Source organism: Lissotriton helveticus, chromosome 3_1 (assembly GCF_964261635.1).
Source record: "Lissotriton helveticus chromosome 3_1, aLisHel1.1, whole genome shotgun sequence".
NCBI classification, from domain to species: domain Eukaryota; kingdom Metazoa; phylum Chordata; class Amphibia; order Caudata; family Salamandridae; genus Lissotriton; species Lissotriton helveticus.
The window spans coordinates 807,881,372-807,905,469 of record NC_136061.1 but is presented as its reverse complement, the minus strand read 5'-3'; the positions used below and the strand labels follow the sequence as shown (position 1 = coordinate 807,905,469).

The 24,098-nt window shown below is 42.9% G+C and overlaps 1 protein-coding gene across 2 annotated transcripts in view; it reads right to left on the bottom strand.

Annotated features, from left to right (window-relative positions):
• TSG101 (tumor susceptibility 101) overlaps positions 1-20,822 on the bottom strand; it is a 268,789-nt gene extending 247,967 nt beyond the window's left edge. The window contains exons 1-2 of one of the 2 annotated variants that reach the window (XM_078681066.1): positions 20,668-20,822; positions 746-830 (exon numbers count right to left, since the gene is read on the bottom strand). In XM_078681066.1, coding sequence (XP_078537192.1) covers positions 746-830; positions 20,668-20,709 — 127 coding nt within the window. In that variant the 5' untranslated portion in view covers positions 20,710-20,822. Of the gene's footprint in view, positions 1-745; positions 831-18,006; positions 18,098-20,667 lie in introns of those variants that run through there. The other variant, XM_078681067.1, reaches the window with a different exon arrangement.
• Positions 20,823-24,098: the final 3,276 nt, after the last annotated feature.

The window sequence follows — 24,098 nt, the reverse complement described above, 5'->3', positions numbered from 1 at the left end:
TCGGTTAACTTTTCTTCTGCTTTCTAAATCTAAAACCACAATATTATTCTCATTCCATAGGGACTGGTGAGGTAATGTAGTATGGTTTCTTCTCTTCCCTGACTAAATAAATACACCACTCGAAGCCAACACCCCCACCAGTTCATTACAAGTGCCTGTGTTAGGTCAGAAGAATGTATCTGACCTCTGAACACCTACAATGAGGGCTATAAGGAGTTTACGGGCTTGAAGACAAAGCAGGCCAGTTACTTTACATAAGAGGAAGAAACATGAAACTCAACCCGAGTGCTTGGAAGTTGGCAGTGCAGTTTAAAGTCCTTGTGGAGAGAGATAAAAGGGAGGAACTTCCACTCGTTGCCTCTATAAAGGGAAAGTTACTTCAATGAAAGAAAAAAAGACTCGATTTTCCTTTAGATTTCAAGTCATGTTTAAGGAGGGTGTCAAAATGACACTTGCACTGGAACTAAGAGCATGGTGGGCTTAACAAGGCAGAACTACAGTACTGCTATATTTTGCAGAATACCTTGAATTCACTTCCACTAGGACATTGGAAGTACAAGGGAAGGGGTGCTGAAAAGCAGAAAGGATCTGAGTTCATGATCAAAATACAAACATTGTTCTGATTACTTTCCAAAAACATAACCAGTAACATATGTGTTCCCATTATTAGAGCACAAAGATGCTTTTACACACAGGACCAGTAAAACAGCTTAGCCATGTAAGCACACTACAATGATGCACTCACCATATCCGTCCATGACAGGTTTGAGGTCCTTGTATAAAGCAGTAACACTTGTGATTTCACGTACAGTTAGGTCCCTGTACTTGTACTGGAAAAGAAACCCAACGATAATAATGATTAGAGGTCTCTTCAAGTAGGTGCAGAGTGCATTAACTTGCAAAATCGGAAAGACAGCAGTGTTTATATATATATATATGAAGCATGACATTGCAAAATGGTATTGCTTCTGCATGGTAAATAAATCGAGCTGGCAAAATAAGATTGCCGTGAAACTGCGTCAGCATCTGCATCTTCAAAGTTTCACCGATGGAGAAGTAGGCATTTTGTGAATGAGGGAACAGCAGATTAAGCTGCAAAAGGCTAGTACCAACATCCAAATCCAAACACCGCCCAAGGTAGAGGGCAGAAATGTCCTCAATACAAGTACGTTCAAGCATTCAGATAAAAAGGAGTAAGCGCAATACTGTAGACAGAAGTATCCACCCAGTACAATAGAGAGTAAAAAGAGGTACCACTGTGACCTTGCCTGCTAGGTGCCAATACTTTAATAGTACTATATTAGAAAACAATGGTTCGCTAGGATATTAATCTCTGTAACAAAAAATAAAAAAAGAAGTGCTCACTTCTCGTAGTAAAAGACAAAGGGCCAGATGTAGGAAATTTTAATTTACCACCTCCTAAATACCGATTCATACCGAATCGGTATTTAAGAAGTGGTAAATTAGAGGGGGGGAAATGTAGGTAATTCTGATTCGGTATTTACCGATTCTGTAAATACCGAATCGGTATCCCCCATTGATTCCTCTGGGCCTTGAAGCCCATAGGAATCAATGTGGAATACCGAATTGGTATTTACCGATTCGGTAATTACCTATTCTTGCAAGGGTGCAGGGGGTGTCACTTTGACACCCTCTAGCACCCCAATTACAGGCTTGTGTGCCATGTGGCACACAGACATGCCCTAAGGGCATGTCTGTGCGTCACATGGCACAGGTGTGCATGGACAGATGTGCATGCACACCTGGATTCGGTATTTTACCACCCAATTGGATTGGGTGGTAAAATACCGATTCTTAAAGCCCTGTGGCACTCTGACATGTGCCAGCTACATCTGCATTTACAGAATCGGTATTTTACCGAGTCTGTATTTACCGATTCGGTAATATTACCGAATCGGTAAATACAGAATCGGTAAAATACCGATTCTGTAAATGCATGCCCTACATCTCGAAAACCAATTACCGGTCAGTAACGGCCGAAATCGGCCATTACCGACCGGTAATTGGCGACCTACATCTGGCCCTGAGAATATATGTACTTACACGGTACCAAGGCATACAATGGAGGCAGGTTTTTTGTCATTAATTTATTCATTGAATATTTTAGTATCAATATACTTTTATTCTTGTAAAAATATCTAGTGTTCATGCTTGTGGTGAAGAAATAAGCAATGAGGAGTGCAGATGTAAAAGCAAAGTTCATCACAATTAAAAAAAACATATGACTCCTTTTTGATTATTTTAACAGCCCCTGCAACTAACTTGAGCTACACTGGGCAAACCACATAGAAAGGTAAAAAACAGGATTTCCCGGCAGTAGAGCAGGATCCGCTGTAAAATAACAACAACACTCATGAGTGGAACATTTCATTGAACAGTATCACGTAAATTCAATTTCCATCATGAATTTCAGAGATCTTACTAATCCGATAGGGTCACAATGTCCCGTCATTTTTGCATTATGCCATCTAATTATGAAACTTTCATTTGAATGATTGAGCTTTGTTAGCAATGGTGAATGGTATGTAAAGCCTTTTACCGCTTGTCTCCCCCCTCACTAATTATTTATGATCATTTTTTGTTTGATGGATTTATATAGTATTGTGGAATCACCATTAATATTGTAGAGCTACTGACTATGTTTTTTATTGTTAGCTAGTGCTCTTTACTTATTCTTTTTTTTTACTGCTTGAGGCATACCTCATGCAGGCCCCACTTCTGACGGGGCCTGCTTTCTATTTCCTTGTTGTATGCAGAACCACATGCTTGCGTAAACCTCCAACTTACCGTGGCCAGCGGCCAAGCTTCCCTTCAGCATGTAGTCTCAGCAGCACGTTCTTTCGCATACAATTACTTAGCTAGAAAGCCGGCGCATTCTAAAACGCCAGACCTTCGTCAGCGCATGAACAGGACAGCTCTCATGCCTGCCAATGCTCTGACTGATACCAGTAACCGCCGTCGGATAACAACTCCTTTTTAGACTATTCAGCACTACCACCAGTAAACCAGTGCTTCCTTGATTTGTATTTAGAGCACACGCCCCAGAGAAGGTAGACTCTGACTTCCAGTGGCACTGCGCGTAATAAAACCACTGATTATTCTGTAAACCAAGCTCCTACATGGTTTCTGGTAAGCGTGAAATGTTCTCTCTATTTAGCCACTAACTACGGCTTTTCATTATATTCACATTGTTTTCGTCCCTCAGACACTGAGTTCCCGTAAATACTGGAGCACCAGTTCTATGTGAATTACAATAGTAGGATGGTTGTATGCCTTTCAATTTATTCTGCAGACGGCAATGTTTCTTACTTTGGCATGGCTACCTGAAATTTCTCACTTTCCTAATGCACAGTAACTGTCCCACTTTTTGGGTCTTAAATATAAAACAAATTACAGCTTCCCTAAGCCGTGTAGACCACTCACACAGCTACACTCCTTACACAATGTTTTTTAAAACAAATTAACTTGCCTCCTAGGATTCAGATTCTGGAACCAGGCTCTTTAGGATAGCTGGTGCTCACTATCAGACCATTGGGCACTGAGGATCAATAACCCATCTCAATTCCTGCTCTTCCCTCATGGAGCAGTAGTCATTTTTTCTTCTTGCCCATAAGGCGATTACTCACACTCACAGTGGTCCAAATGCAAAGCCCTTGAGAGGAGATGGCGAAAATCTTATTTGTCAACCTGTAAATCTGCCTACAAGAAAGCCCTCAATAACTATCATGCTCTATGCAAGACTGCAAGAGCCATCTATGTTACAAATACTATTGCACATGTCCAAAACTGTCCTCACACTTTATTTTCTGTAGTTAAGAAATTGGCAGGCTCTGACACTGTTCCCGTCCCTCCTATACTTGATGTGACTCAATGTAACAGCATTGCTGCCTTTTTTATTGAGAAAGTTGAACTTAGCTACAGTGCATTAGGAACTACTCCCTTCGCTGGTCGACTCAATCAAAGTTCTGACTCCACTTGTAGAGGAGAGCCCAATTCTTCAGCAAAGCTTTGTCTCTGGCTTCCTTTTGACGCGGACTCCTTTTTGGAATGTTTAGCCAGTATCAAATCCGGCTCTCCGCGTGATCCGCTACCCACAAATATTTTACACCAACTTCTCCCTAAATCATTAGAAATCATAAGGGAACTTCTTAATTTATCATTAAGAGGGGCTTGGGTCCCTCCAGAGTGGAAACGTGCCATGATTATTCCCCTATTGAAGAAGGCCGGAGCTCATCCTTCTAATTTGTCAAATTTCAGGCCTATTTCTCTGCTCCCAGTCTTTTCAAAGATCCTGGAGAAACATGTAAACAACCAACTGACACACTTTGTGGAGAGTTCTGGTATCTTGCACCCCTCTCAGTCAGGGTTCAGGGCCAACTTCTCCACTGAGACCACTCTTCTTAGAGTTACGGAACGGCTGCGTCACGTTCTGGACCGGGGGGAGACAACTGCACTCATTTTGCTTGATCTGAGTGCCGCTTTTGACACTGTCTCTCATTCCATCTTGCTTGCCTCCATCCGGTCCCTAGGTATTGAAGGCCTTGCTCTATCTTGGCTGACATCCTTCCTTAGTGATCGCACATTCAAGGTTTTTTCCATCAAGGCTGTTTCTAAAATCTGTTCATCTGCATATGGAGTTCCTCAAGGGTCTATATTGAGTCCTCTACTCTTTAACATCTACGTTAGACCCTTAGCTACCATCGTGGAAGACGCTGGTCTTTCACTGTTGTCATATGCAGATGACACTCAAATCATCTTTTCTCTTTCTTCCGTCAAAGATGGAAAAATGTCAGCTCTCCAGCATAGACTTAGTAAGGTCTCACAATAGATGCAGGCTAACTTACTGAAGTTAAACGGGGACAAGACAGAGATTTTAATATTAGAAAAACATAGGACCTATGGGGCCCCAAACACTGGCCTTAGGAAATGGGCCATTTTCCTTTGCCTGTCACGCAGGTTCGCAACCTGGGCTTTATAATTGATGAAAAAATCTCTATGCGGACGCAGGTGGTGAGAGTGGCCGTGACATGCTTTGCCATCTTGAAATGGCTTCGTAAGATCATGTGGATGCTCCCTATCACCTCCCAAAGAACTGTGGTCCAAGCTTTGATCACCTCTCGCCTAGACTATGGCAATGTTCTTTATCTGGGTGCATGCCAGGAGGTTTTAAGAAAGCTTCAGGTTGTACAAAATTCGGCAGCCCGCATCCTTTGCCATGTATCGAGAAGTGTTTCCATCTCTCAATCTCTCCTCGACCTTCACTGGCTCAGGATCACCAGCAGAATTAAGTTCAAAGCTCTTTGCTATATTTTCAAAATAAAACAAGGTACTGCGCCATTATATCTCCAAGAACTTGTTCATCCTTACGCCCCAGTTCGTACTCTTCGTTCTTCCACTCATTGTGACTTTCTGATCCCACGTTTCAAACTAGTTAAAATGGGTGGTCGTTCCTTTTCCCATCTAGGTCCTAAGCTGTGGAATTCGCTACCTATTTCCTTGAAAAACGCTTCGACATACACCAGCTTCCGGAAGAACCTTAAGACATGGCTTTCCACGCAGTAAACTAAGTTTGTCTCTCTGCTCCCTTTTTTAGGCTGTCCCTTGGCGCCGGGAAACCCTGTTTGGGTAGCTGCGCACATTATAGATTAAATTAATTAAAAATAAATAAAATAAAATAAGCAGCTATTCTTTTGCCTGTAGTTACCTTTCGTGCAGCCCAACTGCACGTTCCTGCTTATCCCTATAGGATCGCCTACCCCGATACCAGGTAAGTGATGCAATCATACCAAATCATAACCTATAGGCAGGCTGTTTTATAAATTCTTACTCTTGCTTCTCTTTAATCTTCATGTAGCGGGTACTCTTGCTCTCGGCCTTATGATGACCGTACATAAAATAAGGTTGAAACGCCATAGACAACAGACCTATATAGACTCCTAACATATTATTAAAATAACCAAAAAGGAGTCATATGTCTTTTTCATTGTGAAGCACTTTGGTTTTAGATCTTCACTCCTCACTGCACCTTTCTCCGCCACAAGCATGAGCACTGGATCTTTTTTTACAAGAATAAACGTAAATTGCTACTACAATATGCAGTGAGTAAATTAACTGCAAAAACCTGCCTGCATTGCATGCCTTGGTATTGTATAAGTAGACATATTCACAGTCTACTACTACAAGAAGCAAGTTCCTCTTTTTTTTTTTTACAGAGATTCATATCCTAGTGAACCATTGTTTTCTCTAATAGCATACTATCCCAGCTTCTCTAAAAGTATGGCGTCACCCTTGATAAACCGTATAAATACTTTAATAGTGAGCATAGGTGTGTGGGAGCCATATGTGGTGCATCAACAAAGACATGTAATGAAGCATACTCACAGTGAGCCTAGTCAAGTGTCTGTGTTGGTATAAGGAGCAAAACACAGAGCAGAGCGATCAAAATAGTCATGTGATTGCTGAAACATAATATTGTGTAAATCACAAAAATTATAAGTTGTGATACATTTATGGTATGTAAACACACAAGAATCTTTCAAAGGGAAAATACTTTATATATCTGTGTATTTTATTTACAATGCAATAAGAAAAATAAATGTTTTATTTAGTTAGCAGTTTTTTGCATGCTGTAATTTTCAATCTTGTAGATATAATTCTAAAATCATAACTACAAATCCCATAATGTTAAGTGCTATTAGTTACAGGTGGGATTAGTTAAGGCGTCATGCCATTGTACCAACTGGCAGATATATTGGCTTTTAGAACTAGCAATGACTGATGGAATTGTAAATACATATCAATGAACATCATCATTGCACAGATATTTGAGACACAGCTAAGTCAGTGCAATCTTGTCAGGAAGTTACTCAAGCAGACAAATTGAGAAATTAATAGTTTTGTTTTTTTTCGTCCTCATTTACTACCCAGGTCAAGCCGTTAAAGTCTACCAGGGAGCGACACACCATCTCAGACAACTGGGTGACAAGGCCTTAGATCAAGCTAGGCAGTGCCAATAGTTGGGTCACGGAACCCCAGCAAACGTACGTGTAGAGACCAAGACGGGTAAGCTGCAGAGCAAGGGCAGCGTAATCATCGGACCGGGAAAAAAAAACAAAAAAACCTGCGAGAGACTCTCGGTATTCAGGTAGGTGGTGAAGAGTCTTTCCACTTTCTGCAAATTTCTCTTCTAGCCAGCAAAATGGAGTAAAACAAAAGGTTCTTGGCTGGGCCTGAGACTCCATTTACTAATCAAAAAATTATATGTGTTGAATTTAAAATAATTTGCCGATCAAGAGAAGTTGACAAAAAGCTGCTTACAGAACCCCAAAAAGAAGACAAAATCGGACAATCAAAGAACACATGCAGATCCGAGGCCACGCTTTCTGCGCATCTCAAACAGGATACCGGTGAACCTTGTGAAAATTTAGAGAGCCTCTGTGGTGAATAGTATGCCCTGTGCAATGTAAAGAGATGGTTACGAAGTAGCCAAGCTGGTTTTACAATATTCCACAGTGTTTTGAAAGAGTCCAAGCAAAGATTAGTAACATCGTGGGCTAAAAAGGAGCTTCCCCGGAGTTTATCGGCTAGTTAAAATTTGCCGTCCACCTCCTCTAACATTGTATGGTACCAGAAGGAGACCTCCTTTTTAAAGGAGCTTTTATCTAGTAGCTGGAGCTCAAGCTGGTTACCTCCACCCACTGGGAATCTACTCTTAGATACGGACTGTGCCTGACCCCAGCTAGTCATTTGCAGATATTTAAACCTTGAAAGATCTAATTCAGTCCTATCCCTAAGAGAATTCCATGGTAAGAGATCCCCTTCTAAAAACAGATCGCCCCATTCTTTAACCCCTGCCTCCCTCAAGGGTAGAGCAAGGCTATCCTTAAGCCATCCCGGGGTCCCCGGTGAATCCCAAAGAGGTGCTTTACTAGAAAAATAGCCCAATGAAGCCGAACTACGAAGTTTAAACCATGTTTTAGTCATTCCTTGTAGGACTTTTAGTTTTATATTCTTAAAGAATTTGGGGTCCCCGAATTTAAACAAAAAACCCTCCAAAGAGAGGCTCGCTCCACTAAGCATGGCTCTAAACATGCAGCCTATCCCACTGTTAGTAGGCATCTTCAATAGCATGCGGAGTGGGTAAGTTGAAATGCCCATGCATACAATTGAAGATCAGGGGCTGCTAAGCCTCCCTTTTCCATACGACGCCTCAGTTTTTTCCAGGCAATCCTGGGAGCGTGTTGGGCCCAAATAAATGAATTAATGTCGCTCTGCAGCTTTGATAAAAGTGAGGGTTCAAAATATAAAGGATTAGTGTTAAACAAAAAGGTAACCTTTGGCAAGATGGACATCTTAATGAGGTTAACTTTCCCCAGAATGGACGAAGGTAATGTGGACCATGTTCTCATGAGTTTCCTACAGTCCTTTACTACTGTCAAGAAGTTTGATTCCACGATTTTATTGATATCCTGTACAATGGTGATACCCAGATATCGCAATTTGGAGCTGGTCTGCACACCCCCGTCCTCACAATTCCAGGCCATAATCTCCGTTTTCGAAGCATTAATCTCGTACCCCGAGATTTCTCCAAAATCGTGAGCGAGTTTAATCACCGAGGGAAGGGCCGAAGCCAGCTCCGACGAGAAGATCAGGATATCATCGGCGTACAGGGCTACTTTTTTTCCCCACTCTCCATATTTGAACGACTTGATGTTAATGTCATCCCTCAATTTTTGGGCAAAGGGTTCAATATATAACTCAAAAAGGAGAGAGGAGAGTGGACATACCTGACGCGTTCCCCTTGTGATATTAAACGGGTCAGTCACTGCTCCATTCACCAAAACGCTCGCCGAAGGGTTTTGATACAGCAGTCTCACAGTACGCCGAAACTTGTTTCCGATGTTAAATTTACCTAAGACCCCCGACAGGTATGACCAATTCACCCTGTCCAAGGCCTTAGTAGCGTCGAGTGTGAGAACAGCCAAAGGAATGGAGAAGGTGGATGCTACATCAATAGCCCCCATCAGGTCATATGTTAATTTAAACAATAGTCTAACCTTAACAAACGCCCTCTGGTCCTGGTGTAAGACGTCTCCCGCAACTGACCCCAATCTATTGGCCATAACGGAGGCAAAGATTTTATAATCAACGTTTAATATCGAAATTGGTCTATATGACCCACAATTTGATGCTGATTTACCCGGCTTTATTATCAGAGTTATAGAGGCATTATCCCATGAAGCTGGAGGTGACATCCCATCTTGAAGAATCTGGTTAAATAATGAGGTTAAACAAGGAACAAGAACCAATTCTAAACACTTATAAATCTCGGCGGGCAGGCCATCGGGGCCAGCGGCTTTTCCTTTCTTAATTCTCTTAATAGCCATTTTTACTTCTTCCTGTGTAATAGCTTGATCTATAGAGTCACGCTGATCCAAGGTCAGTGAGGGAATCAATAAGATACGGCTCAATGACTTTGCTCTCCCTATAAATTTCTTGGAAGAACATTCTAAAAAGCCTCCGGATATCCTCATCAGATATATATTCCACATTATCCTGGATAATCAAACTGATGTTGCTAAGAACTTGGTCAGTCTTCGATTTCCAGGATAAGAGTTTGCCTGCACCTTCGCCATACTCAAAATGGGCAATTTTGCTGGCTTCCCACCTAAGCATAATACGAGTATTCAGTACTGAGTCTAATTGCCCCTTTGCTCTCAAAAGCTCATGTTGTAGGTCCTGTCGGATGTTAACTGGAGCATTCTTACAATTTCCGCCTCTTTAGCGGCTAGCTCTTCTCTATACAGTTTCTTCTTATACGTGCCCCTGTTAGTTAATTATCCCCTTAGGAAAGCTTTATAGGCATCCCAGACGCAGCTTAGTGAGGCTGAGCCAAGGTTCACCTTCATGAAGCAATCAGATTAATTTACTAAAAATGCAATCTTTTCGGGTTCCAGGAGAAGGGAACGGTCGAATGGGCCATGTCCTAGGAGAATCCTTAGACAGACCGTCCATTCTTAAAGACACTGCAGAATGATCTGATAAATGTATAGGGAGATAATTAATTGATTTTACTACACTCTTCAAGGACTGACTGATCAAAATGAAATCAATCCTTGATTTGTGATGATGTTTATGATTGTGAAAAGAGACACCTAGTTGCCGACCAGACCTAACTCTCCATATATCCAAAAAACCATACTGTCTCATGCTCTCCAATAGGATGGACCTAGTTTTAGAAGCAATTTGCGCCAGACTATTCGGTGATTTATCTAAGAGAGGATCTAAAACAATATTAAAATCACCTGCCAGAATAATCGGACCTGAGTAAAGCAATAAATGTGAGAAGTTGGATTTAAGGGCCGAGGGATCGTCATGGTTTGGGCCATAGTATCCCATTATTGTTACAGATGTACCTGCAATGATCGCAGTAACAATCACCCATCTACCTGCAGGGTCTACCAGCTTAGAGACCAACCGGCCTTTTATCGATTTTTTAAAGAGAACCGTTACTCCTCTAATATTCATGTTCTGAGTTGTAGCAACACAAAGGTCTATCTATCTGTTGCTTTTTGCCAGGGAAAGCATCTCTAGTTCTGTCATATGTGTCTCCTGGAGAACAATGACCTGCGCACCTGCGTCACGAAGATACGGCAAGATCTTGTCCCTCCTGAGTCTGGTGCGAAGGCCATTGATATTCCAGGAGAGAACCTCAAAGCTATTCATAGCAGGAGCTCCCCCATCCTGTCCTATTTGCAATACTTAGCGTAGACACGTAGACCTTTCTGTAGAACATATAGAAACTCTTATCCTCACATTCAGATGCCACCTTCACAAAAGCCGCCCCATCAAAAAAAACCTAATATTTCAGGGTAGAAAATGAGGAAATGTTAAAATTTTCTACCAAGCAGTGCCCACCCATCTACCCCGTGCCCTACTCTAACCCAACACCCCCCATAGGAAACCCTTGCCCTATCTATCCGGACTGAGTCCAGAGATAGCATTCCTGGGTTTTGTTCTCTGAGGATTCTTCCTAAAGGGGTCCCTATGGACTCTTTGGATGTCGATAGCTAAATCCTCTGCTGACTGCTCAAGCCCCAAGGAATCCTTTAAGAGCATAACTACAAACTACTTAATATTAGAGCCTTCACTCCCTTCAGGAATGTTCAAAATTCGAAGATTGTTGCGACGTGCATTGTTTTCCAAAACTTCGCTCGGATAAAACCTGATCTTCTCTTCTTAAATTGACAACGTCTGCCTAGGCCTTGTCCAGATGGAGAGGGAGTCCAGCCACGGTCTCGTCAAGCGCCGCCGTCCTTGAAGAAAGGCCATCAAGTTTGCGATCCAAAGATTCAGAAAATGTTCTAATTTCTGACTGGTTGGCAGTGGACGTTTTGAACCCCTTTTTAATATCCATTACGAGAGAAGCAAACATAGCTTCCAAGGAGACTGCCTTATCCCCCCCCAATCTGAGTCTCCTGGGGCATACTACAACTATCAGCCAGGTTTTCCTGTTTTGTCGCCCCCAGGTCTAATATCTCCGTAGACTGATGTGCAACTGAAGAGAACTCCTCACATGACACTCTGTCCCCACAAGACACTCTGTCCGCCATATCGATAACTGCGGACTCTAACCCTTTCACCCCCTCACAACTCTGACCCCCACCAAAGGAATCGTTGTCCAATGGGGCATCCTCCATACCTACAGTGCCACCCAAACGAGGAGAAGGAGGAGGAGGAGAGAGATAAGAAATATGCCCAGGAGATGGAATAGTAATTTGCCCAGGAGGAGGGATAGTATTTTGTAACTCCAAAACTTGTGGAATTACCTTGAAATAGGATCTTAGCAAAGGAGTCAGTTTTGAAGCAAGAGTGGAGGTTGATTTGCCTACTTTAACTATCTTAGGTTCTTTTGTGCGCTTGGCTTTTACCTCGCCATACAAAAAGGTAGAGGCCTTAAATTTCTGTTTGGGGATACTGTGGCTCAGCCCTTGATTCTGAGTGTTGGTGCTTTTTGGCGACTCTGATAGGGGGTCCTTTTCTTTACGCAAACATCCCTGTTTGGCCTGCGCCTTTACAACTCGCCTTCCCCTTTTCCGCCCATTGCTTGGTTGTGAGACCCCTTTCTCTTCCCCCAATGCACAGACTGCTGTATCCACTGTGTTCCCCCTCACAGCCTCACCAGAATCTCCATTTTGCTTCCTCAACGATCGTGTGTCCTCTGCAACCGTGCTCCCATTAATTAGCGAGCCGTCCGAGCCATCCGCCTGCACAGATGTACAGACCCCACTGATCCTGCTGCTGCTGCCGCCGCCCCGTGTAGTGGGGAGAAGGCTCCGGAGCTTCCTTCCTCTACGGAGCTCCAGGGCGGCTGGCCCCCAGTGCAGTAACCCTGGGGATTATCGCGAACCGGTGCCGGCCAGGCACATGCGCGCTGGAGGATCTCCGCCGTGTAACCCACGGAGACGCCGGGATAGAGAATGCAGACTCGGTGTGGCGGACGGCTAGAGACGCTAAACGGTAAGTAAATGCGATACGCTTTATCCAAGGGGGTAGTATTACATTTTAAACATCGGGCCGCATATACAACAACAAACCTCCACCGAAGACATGCACAGAACCTTTGGCGTGCCTTAGCGAAAAAGCATTACGAGGACCTCAGGTACGGAGCACTGCAGCAGCTCAACACGCTGCCGCCATGTTTCCTGGAGATACCGCTGATATTTTATTTTGTGACCGAGAAATTAATAGTTTTTAGACGATTGATGGGAATTCCTCTTCTGCTTTAACTTTGGGGCCTACATTTAGAAACACCAGCGTCTTTGAAAATTGCTGGCAACAACCTTTTTTTTCCAGTGTTAATTCTCATAGCCTTCTGCTAACTGAAAGCTAATAGATTTATCTTAAGTCATTAAGGTTTGATTGAATAACTAATGCCCCATAAATGTTGCTTTATCACTAGCATGTTACATAGCAGCCTGGCAAGTTATATTAAGAATACTGTGTTTAATGGCAGCCGTTTTGAAAGGCTGAGGAGCAGCAGACAAATGCAGCTGCTACCAGAGACCTCTACTCCTTTCATCAAAAAACACAACTTCCTGTGTTCAAAGGTTCATGGGTAAAGATGTGCCCATCTCTACTCATGTGCTGGACTATCTGAACCAATCCACCCTTTACCTTTGCTCACACCCCTGCCCCACACAATCAACCCCCACTGTCAACAGATAAATATGGGAAAATAAAATAAAGGCCTAACTAAGGTTTACTGAGTCCTCTGCTACCCTGACGGAGGCTATGAGAAAGATGGTAGAGAAATCTTGGTCACAGGACACATGCAGAAAGTCAGCCTACCCCCTTATACCCCCCAAGCCCATCCAGCTGATCTGAGGAGTCCCTCAGGGATCATCAGTGAGCCCCACGCTCTTCAATATTTACATGGTCCCACTCACAAACATCAGACGAACTTTGGGAATCATCATCTTATATGTCAAAACACACAACTAATCCTCTTCAAGGACAGCACCAACACCCAAGCAGAGTACAGAGAGTGTATGACAGAATTCGCCCTCTGGATGAAATCCCCCTGTCCTAAAATTAACACAGACAAGACGGAGGTAGGCTTGTTAGGTAAAGAGTCTACTCTATGGTCCTCTGTCTGGTAGCCATCTGAACTTGGTTCCACTTTCACCCCTACCTGCCAAGCCAGGGACCTCAACTTCACTCCAGGCATCTACATCTCTTCCCACATCAGAGTTTTCCACTGGCCCCCTCACACACAAAAATGCACTCTTCAAATAACTACACAATTTTAAGCCCCACCTGCCTGAAAAAAAGCATCTGCGTCCACAACCCCACTAGATACCTCCCCTCTGCTAACCTCCTGGTTGCCACTTTCTCCTGCATCCAAAGAGCCAGTGCTAGCATCAGTGCCTTCTCATAACTGGCATCTAAAGCCTGGACCGTACTCCTCCTTCATATTAGGGCCACGAGTTAAGTCCTAGAGTTCAGGAAGAAACTTAAAACAAAACTCTCTACTTAGGACCCAAAGAGGGCAGCAAAACCCCTCTTCAGCACCAGGATACCCTCTCGGGCCAGATGCACGATTAGTACACTAACATATAAGAAGTTGTTTAAGTACATGTATTTCTTTGGTCTCTTTGCATCCATTCAAGCTATGGGATTTGTCCAGTGCATTCAGGCTATGTATTGGTGCAAACTCTATATCAATCTCTCATTACAGTCTAAAAAGCATCAAAATGTGGCGATATTTTCATAAATGTGCTCAATATTTTGCTATATTTCTCAAATGGACAACTATAAATCCAAGGACACAAAACAAGGAAATATTGCCATGAAGGACTGAAGTCCGAAAATACCAAAAGTTTCGGTTTTCCAAGGGAATGTAAGTTTGCACAATTACAAAATTGAGGCATAATCACTGTTTATGATACAATGTTCGGTGATGACAGAAACTGGGAACTATACGGAAAATATAAAAATGTATATATTTTCAAATGCTGTATGACCTAAGGAATCTATTGGTGCAAGTACCGCTGGCCCTTCCACTGAAATGTTGGCCAGTTAGAGTCTGAAACGTGTGTCAGATTAATTTGCAATGTGTATTTTTTTAAATGTCAAGACACTCCAGTCTCTTGCATGGAAATATATCCCGGCCAAGGTTTGAACCCAAATGTTGTTCCTCTGGATCTCTTGAGCGTGGGGTACCAGAAATGTATGGGTTTTCTATTAGCTCATAGTGACTACAGCAGATAAACACAGGGCAGTGCATTTAAGAAATTTGGAAAGCAGCTTCAAGCGAAGCACCAATTTAGGGTCCCTGTCTTTTGGGGACAGGTATAACCTCTAACAGCATGGAAACATACTACAACCATATAGTTTTAATATCTACACATCCTAAGGTTTCTACTGCTGGAGCCAGAGCACTCACAGACTAATTGGATACTGTTAAATGTTTTGAACAAGACATATGTCAGATGTTTTAAATTTTTTCTTCAAACATGGCCGTTTCCTTCAGTCTTCTGTCACAGGATCATGTGTCTGCCAGGACTTGTCCCAAATCTTTGTCCTCATAAGTCTGCCGAGTGAGGCATTATAAAGTATAGGTCAATTTCCATAGGTCGAAGCTACGATCAACACTCTAGCACTAGGAAAAGTTTTTGTTGGAGATGTCTTTAATATCTGGTCACAGATAAAGCAGCAGCCAGGGGGACCCTACTAACCCAATACATTTCTGAAAACTAGAGATACAGGGGAATCCAATATAATGTGACCTGCATGAATCCAACACATTTTATTGCCCATAATTTCCTTTGACAGGAAGCCCCAGAGGTTAAGGCAAGTCACAATATTCCACCCATCCAATGCTTCCACACTACTTTTCATAATATCAGTACTGGAAATGTGTGGTTCGACATATTGCTCAGGAGAGGAATAGGCCAAAATACTGAAGTCCACAATGTGGACTAAACAAAGTCACATATTAGGCCTGTTCCTGTCGGTTATGATACGCCCAACCACACTAGTTAGGTACAGTTTTTATTAGTAGACATGTGGGAACCATTGGTGGTGGTAGTTTAAAAAACATGTTTGACTTGCATGGCATTCCAAGTCAGACAACCCAAGACTCCTCCAGGTGCCTAGCATTCAGCAATGTCAATCATTTGTTTTTTTTTAAGAAAAGAGGATCTATCATGTTTAATGATACCACTAACCCATGTGGGCATCATCACTAAATTTCTCCTGTGCGCAGAACAACACAACAAAGGTTGCAAGAGTGCACATTCCTCTAACAAGAGTAGGTAAATCGTATGCAGTATGTGTGCAAATGTCCCTCACATACACAACACTGGAAGGTTAACTGCAAACTTCATAAACCCCAGCCCCACAGGAAATCCTTATGTGCCCCATCATCATGGACATGTTAGTACACGGAATCTTTACAGGCTTTGTTTAGGCTTCCAATTTTGCTTCACAATGTGCCCTTTAAAACCAAGGCTTGTTTTGTATTATCCCCGAGAAATCAGCAGAGGTGGTCATGCACCACTTAACTTTTGTCTTCTGCTCAAATGTAAAAGAGGTGCAAGTATATCTCCAACAGTACACTGTGACTGTTGAATCCAACTCGACCATGCTCATTAGGGAATGAAGGCTTTTGATGGGTGACTGGCATTAAGGTGAACACGCAAAAAACTGCATATATAGGTACACATTGATGTCCCAGGTGCCAAACGCATGCGGCGGATTTTCAACACATGTTTTGGACTTGCCCAGCATTACATTCATACTGGCAACACATACACGAGTCACTCAGAGACCTTACAGGGCTCTCCTTTTTAAACATGTGGGACGCATGTGCTCTAGGCATTTTCCAGAGACAGAAACACCACAAAGTCCCCCTTAGATTTGCCTCTCTAGCCCTCCTGTTAGCGAAACGAAACATAGCCATGCACTGGCGGTCCCCTACAGGCCCCCCAATCGACGCATGGGTGGGCGGAGTGAAGAAATGGGCAACAGCGGAGGAAGAAACGCTGAGAGAGGAAGAGGCGAAGGGAATGCGTAAACACCCCATATCAATGGACTGGGCCCTCCTGCTACATCAGTTTAATCAATCATTGACACAAAACAACCCGGACGAAGCCCCTCGCACATCACGCACCACCCAGTCACCTGATCGAGCCAACTCCACAATAGCACGCTCCCTTCCGTCAGAGACCTTCTGAGCCCACTTGCAGCGGCGTCAGGTACGGTGCCGCACATAAACGCCGCTTCTATTTACTTAGGCCTACCACGGGTTCCCCCCAATACCCTGGGTGATTCCCTGCCCTGTGCCAACCCAGAAGAACCTACCCACTCCAGATCCCATCCACTATTCGTCCCCGATATTCCATGAGTACCCCCCTAGTTCATTCCCCAAGTTCTGCTCAGCTTTACTTTCTAGAACGTCCCTCGTAGTGACAGGATATTGGACTAGTACTTGTATGAATATTCATGCGTTCCAATATCAATGACAGTAAAATGTACTTGATGAGAATGATCTTTGTTACAATATGTCACTGTAATTGTAAAATGCCAATAAACACAAGTTTAAAAAAAACATAGGTACACATTGATAATGTTACGCATTATTGGCTGTTCATCAACTTTATGTCATCCTTTCCATACAACCCCAACTTTCAAAAATCATTCCTAGATAGTATCTAAATTTAGAGGAACATTATTAAAAACACATTATATAGAGCGGCCCTAAAATATTTACCTATGCAATGAAATGCTCAAAATATTCAATCAACATAACCATTCCCAAGCCCTGTAACGCAATAATTTAGGAAATTAATGTAGTATGCTGTACATACTTTGCTTACTAAATGCATGCCTGGCCCAGTACATAACTGTTTCAGCATCAACAGATGCAGGATAGTCAAAATTGTCACGTTATATTGTCAGTAGTTGAGATCATGAGGGTCCATACTTAATGTCATCGCAGAGTCAGGGGAGAAGGTAAAGAAATTTACAAATTAATTCCAGGTTAGATGTCTTAACACTTGTGGTGGGCCTCCTGGGTTTAAGAGAGAGGGGTGTGGATTGATGAGGTCAGAGTAGGGGCACCGGGTCCTGACCAAGAGCAGCTTTAGTATACCCTTGGTGAAGCACAGACAAAAACCTAACTGAAAAGCAGCAGTATGATTTTAGAAAAAGAAAAGATAAGAGGTGAGCCACTGTAGAACTCATTTCTGGTAAAGAATTACACCATGGGCTCTTTGAGTAACAGGTCGGCCAAAAGCATGTTGCAAGCATGTATTTGATTGCACTTTTAAAAGAGGTGACTGAACAGAACAGCAACATTGGAACTGTTAAATATATTCAAAGCTACCAAGCAGACAAATTGCTTGTGAAGCATCTTCACCTTCAGGGCTTGGAAAATCGAGCAAGATTTAATCAGGACAGGCTATTTTTAGGGATACTCACCCGTTCTGGTGAGCTGACAACAGGTATTCTTCTTACTCACAAAGTGAAAGAGCAATAAAGAGGCCTTTATATCTTGTTATCTTTCACATTTGCTGGCTTTAAGAGAAAGAGGTCAAAAGTCACTTTGTCTTTATACATTTATTTCTCTTTCTGTGACTGAAGTTAGAGGATTTTGTAAAGTGAACTGCGTGATTATTGAACTGTGCAAAACATGTCAAATGAAAGGCTGTAAGAGGTCAGTCTTTTTTCTAATACAACACTAAAACAGCTAAAAAGTGAACTGTTCAAACATTTCAAATATATTTCACTAGTTATGAAGACAAATTTGTTGAAATTGTGTTGTTATAAAAAATATTTTTATAGGATCAAAACAAATTAGAACACTTTACTTGGTGATGTGCAAATGTTAAATATTTTTGCTGAAAACCAATTCTCAAACATTGTTTGTGCGCTATTATCAGTAAAGCTAGATGTTAGTGGGAAAGTTTTGTGGCCATTTCAATGGAAAATATGCTATCTGTAAATGACAGTGCACTAACACATCATACTTTAGTAATATATTTAAGAAAAGTGAGTTTAAACATGACCTGGTAATTATTACTGCTCCTGCCCAGGTGACAATACTATTAGTGAACTAAGAGGCAAGCCAGGGATCATGTGTACCGTATATGGGTTCGATTCTTGTTAAACATGGAGCAAACATTTAGTATAGTAAATAAAAGGTTTTTTTGTACAGCAGAAATAGTTAACATGCTGATTTGTAGGTGCTCTCTTATGTGATAATAAAGAAAAAAAAGGCTCCATAAGACAAAATATTTGCCTAGGATCACACAATTTGAAACTAGTTCACCGGTCATGTACATTACAGTTAGGTCGAGTAACCTACATTGATGTGTTAGCCAACATTGTATTTTGTAACTTGTGGTTTTGCATTTAACATTGTAATAATAGACTAAAAAAAGCAAGATGAACAGAAAGTGTCCAACATGACTTGAGGCTAATTGTGAGATCGGTATTACAATGTGACATAATAAAAGGTAAGAACGCCTATAATTTTACGTCAACATATCTTTAACTACGTCTTATGTCCCTTATATGTTTTGGCTCCTTGATGTGCAATATATTTTTTTTACTTCACCTGTGTGAAGTATTGTAAAAAAAAAAAAAAATAGAACATTGCTTCCAAGCATTCCTTTTAAAATATAGTCCTGCGCTGTGCAATCGCCCTTGAAACATTGCTCTTGCTTGCTACATTTTACCCATGCAAGATCTAGTGTGAGAAACCGAAAAGGAATATTGCAACACAGCTATGTCTAGATTTTTTTAGTGTGTGACCACAAGCCCCATAAAATGCTTGAATTTACTTGCAGTTTTTAACATTTTATAGACTATATGTGTAAATCAAATTATGCCATTTTGTGGGGTGGGCCAGATTAAATTATTTTACCAGAGGGAACATGGCATTAAAACGTTTGAAGACTATTGCTCAAGGAGATGGCATTTTAAAGTTGCAAATTCTAGAATTAAGTGTTTTCCTGTCGGTTCGGCGTGAAGCTCCTCATGCTATGCTTCTGGATCAGCCTCTACTTGAACAGGTGTCGGGGCTACTCAGGTCATGCACTAGTGGCCATCTCTCTCCAGGAATATGTTATGATGCCTTGGCTTCGCTTTTCATTCATTTATTATTAGATGCTTTATCCTTTTGTTACGCACAGAAGTGGACATTTACATTATCATGCTGAAAAGAGGCGAAATAGGTGTACATAACATAGAGACGCTGTTACACATCTTCCTAGTTTTTTTTTTTCTACCTGGTAAAACCAGTGACAAAAATACTGGGAAGTCCTAGTGTAATACAGCCACTGGTTAAAATCTGTAGCTAAGGTAATAACGCGTGAAAAATCTATTTCTGCGTAGTTTACATTTATCATTGTCCGCTAAAAGGTGGTGTTAACATCCAAATGTAAAAGCTCCTCAAACAGGATACTTTTAAGTAGGTGACATAGGTATTGTGCAGTAATGTCCCCTGTGAAAGTCATGCTGCACTTTGGTCTATGCAAGTGTTCCCTAGGCAGGGGCCCGTGGTCCCTTATGGAGATTAAAGGGCTCTCTAAGGAGGCATGTGGCAACGTACTCAAAGGCATATATCTATTAGAGAAGTGCCCACTACTTTTAAAACGGTAATCAAGCGATCCCAAGACATCCTGAGCTGGTATTAGGCGAGTCCCACTGGTCAGGCGCACTCCATCAGATGGCCAAGTGGCCAACCACAGGGTAGGTATATACTTGCTGGGGTGACTAGTGCCCATCACGAAGCAGGTGTCAGCAGGAACATGTTTTCGTGCTGGGACTTTCCTTTTCACAAATCAATGTCTTTAGATGTTAGCTCGCATTTAAAACTAAGGACCATGCCATGTCTTTACAACCCATATGCCTACCACTGGATAAGTGTCGCCCAAAGAGAAAGTACAATGTTGTCAACAGACAGGTGTCAAAGCCCCTCCCCTTTTTCTCCAGCCCACTTATTAACGATAACTCCCAGCTGCTCTTTGGCAAAACAGTAAACAGGTGCCAGAAGCCCCGGTCCTATTAATTTGGAAAATTCTAGAAGTGACAAGCAGGGTTTCTCTAAGAACCCATTCTCCGATCGCTCCAGCTTACCTTAGCAAGCATCTTCTTAAGCTGACTATCCGAAACGGCCATGGTTTCAAGACACAGTGAAGCCCCTTACACCTGTAGCAACTACTTCCGATAATAGGAAGGTACAGTCTGGCGGACACGTCAAACGTTGACGACAACCGGACTCTTCGCGCATGCGCAAAAGCCTCTGACGAACCTTCAAAAGCTCTGCCTAGCGACTAGGAAGCAGTCGCTCGGAAATGACGTAAATGCTTTATCACACTGCATCCCGATTCCCGGTCTGCCACAGCTAAAGCTGCGCGGTATGACGTTAGCAGTTGTGATCGGTTCTTTCTAGCAACATTCCGCGTATCGACAGTCGTGACGAAGTTGTGTTGTTTAGAATTTTATGTTTGTATTCGTGTGTCTAAGATGAACTCACTCTGGCTTTTGTTATTATGATTACTTGAAAAATAAAGCCGCAGTTTCATGACGCCCTATACGGGCTAAGTGCAGGTTAGTAAAATTGACTTTCAGTAACTTTTCGTGCGGGGTTTCGCATAATTGTCAATTTTTTAATAGCAAAATAAGAGTGATATTTTCAAATTCCGAAATGGTGGACCAGTCCTACTGTCCAGAACATAAGGCCGGATATACAAAGCCTGTTATGCGGTCGCAAAATCTACCAATGTTGCAGGGGTTGAGACCGTGAAAGGGCTTTTTAGGTCGAGCCTTTACCATTCCGCAGGAATGGGAAATGGGGAGAATTCAAGTGCTCTAAACACTCGTCAAACTACCGCTTTTCCCGTGGCGTTTTCTTCGAGTTCACGTGGGCACAGGCACGCGCTTTTGTGCCATAAACTTTTTTTCCCCGTGCCTTTCCTTTTTTTCATTGGCTCTTCACTTTGTCCACGCCTCATTGAAGCACGAGCTTGCCTGAGCCTTGCCTTCAGCCAGTTCTCCTCCCCTTATTCACGGCCGCAGGCCGTGACTCTACCTCTTCAAAGGCTCTGCTCCCCGCCCCCCCCCCCCACCCGCCGTCACTTATTCACGGCCGCAGCCCGTGCCAGGAGGCAGACCAGCTTAATTGACAGACCCATTTGCTCCCCCATCAACTCCCACCTCCCACAGCCGTAAGCCTCAGAGGAAACTTATCATGCCGCCTTCAAATCAAGTGTTGTCTTGTTTGTAAGTGTTGATCTGTTTGAGCTGGAACCATTTTTTGTTCAAATCTGCAGGTTATGCAGAGTGTGACAGATTATATGGAAACTACGACATATTCATCATTTTAGCGAAACGCCACCACGGCCACAAAATCTCATAATTCGGGTAGCACAGTCTAAGGTCAGCAGAATTGCTTTTAAATTGGTATGTATCTGTCCCCAAACATTACATAGGCATGCTCCTCTCTTCATTCAGCCTTGCTTCGTCAGGAAAGGTCCGATTCCATCACTTTGATGTTTATACCTGACTTACTGACAATTCCAAAGATTAAGTGATTTACCCAGAATCACAGGATGTTGGACCCCATGCCGAGACTCGGATCTGTTTCCACCGTTCAAAAATCAACTGCTCTGGCCGTTACGCCACACCTTCACTCACATTTTTCCCTTCTGAAGTAATATCTGCAGAAGGTGAAAGATCTTTGCTTCTGCAGTGCGCTGGTGTAACACTACAGGCTGCATTCAGCGTGAAGCCTCCATGCATGTGAATCACTGGGCTGATCATATTCCCCCAGTTTGCGTCGCTTCCCCCCAGTGCTTGTTTAGTACTTGTTTTCATCCCCGTTTGCCCCGCAGTCTTTGCCCATCTCTTCCTTTGGCACCCACCTCTGTTTTATCTTGCACTTTTACTTGTTTTAGCTCCATTTAAATACCTAGCAGCGCCAAGAAGCCAGGTCTTCAGGAATGCCGCATAACATAACGCCACGTAGCAATCTAGTATAGCATAACATGCCATTAACCGCCACTGAAGTGTTAATAAGCAAGTAGCTCCTTCTTTTTTGGCAAGAGGGAAACGATAAATTGTTTCTTTGTCCTTCATTGTCTCTTCTTTCCTACCTTCTCCCACGGTCTCTGAGTGAGTCTGTTTTTACTGAACCACACTCTCAGGAATGCGACCCCCGCCCACGCAATGCCGAGAGCCAGCTTTGCTACCGAGCACTCAATTTAACTGCATCTGCAGACAGTCATCTCTCCTCTCCGGCGCTTTCCCTACATCTTCTTGCTATATCCCTCCCCTGTTACTATTCCTTCCCTGCCCGCATGCCTTCTGTTGTCAGCCAGTTCTCCTCCCCTTATTCACGGCCGCAGGCCGTGACTCTACCTCTTCAAAGGCTCTGCTATCCGCCCCCACCCGCCGTCACTTATTCACGGCCACAGCCCATGCCAGGAGGCAGACCAGCTTAATTGACAGACCCATTTGCTCCCCATCAACTCCCACGGCCGTAAGCCTCAGAGGAAACTTATCATGCCGCCTTCAAATCAAGTGTTGTCTTGTTTGTAAGTGTTGATCTGTTTGAGCTGGAACCATTTTTTGTTCAAATCTGCAGGTTATGCAGAGTGTGACAGATTATATGGAAACTACGACATATTCATCATGTTTGCGAAACGCCACCACGGCCACAAAATCTCATAATTCGGGTAGCACAGTCTAAGGTCAGCAGAATTGCTTTTAAATTGGTATGTCCTCAAACATTACATAGGCATGCTCCTCTCTTCATTCAGCCTTGCTTCGTCAGGAAAGGTCCGATTCCATCACTTTGATGTTTATACCTGACTTACTGACAATTCCAAAGATTAAGTGATTTACCCAGAATCACAGGATGTTGGACCCCAAGCCGAGACTCGGATCTGTTTCCACCGTTCAAAAATCAACTGCTCTGGCCGTTACGCCACACCTTCACTCACATTTTTCCCTTCTGAAGTAATATCTGCAGAAGGTGAAAGATCTTTGCTTCTGCAGTGCGCTGGTGTAACACTACAGGCTGCATTCAGCGTGAAGCCTCCATGCATGTGAATCACTGGGCTGATCACATCCCCCCAGGTTTGCGTCGCTTCCCCCCAGTGATTGTTTAGTACTTGTTTTCATCCCCGTTTGCCCCGCAGTCTTTGCCCATCTCTTCCTTTGGCACCCACCTCTGTTTTATCTTGCACTTTTACTTGTTTTAGCTCCATTTAAATACCTAGCAGCGCCAAGAAGCCAGGTCTTCAGGAATGCCGCATAACATAACGCCACGTAGCAATCTAGTATAGCATAACATGCCATTAACCGCCACTGAAGTGTTAATAAGCAAGTAGCTCCTTCTTTTTTGGCAAGAGGGAAACGATAAATTGTTTCTTTGTCCTTCATTGTCTCTTCTTTCCTACCTTTCTCCCACGGTCTCTGAGTGAGTCTGTTTTTACTGAACCACACTCTCAGGAATGCGACCCCCGCCCACGCAATGCCGAGAGCCAGCTTTGCTACCGAGCACT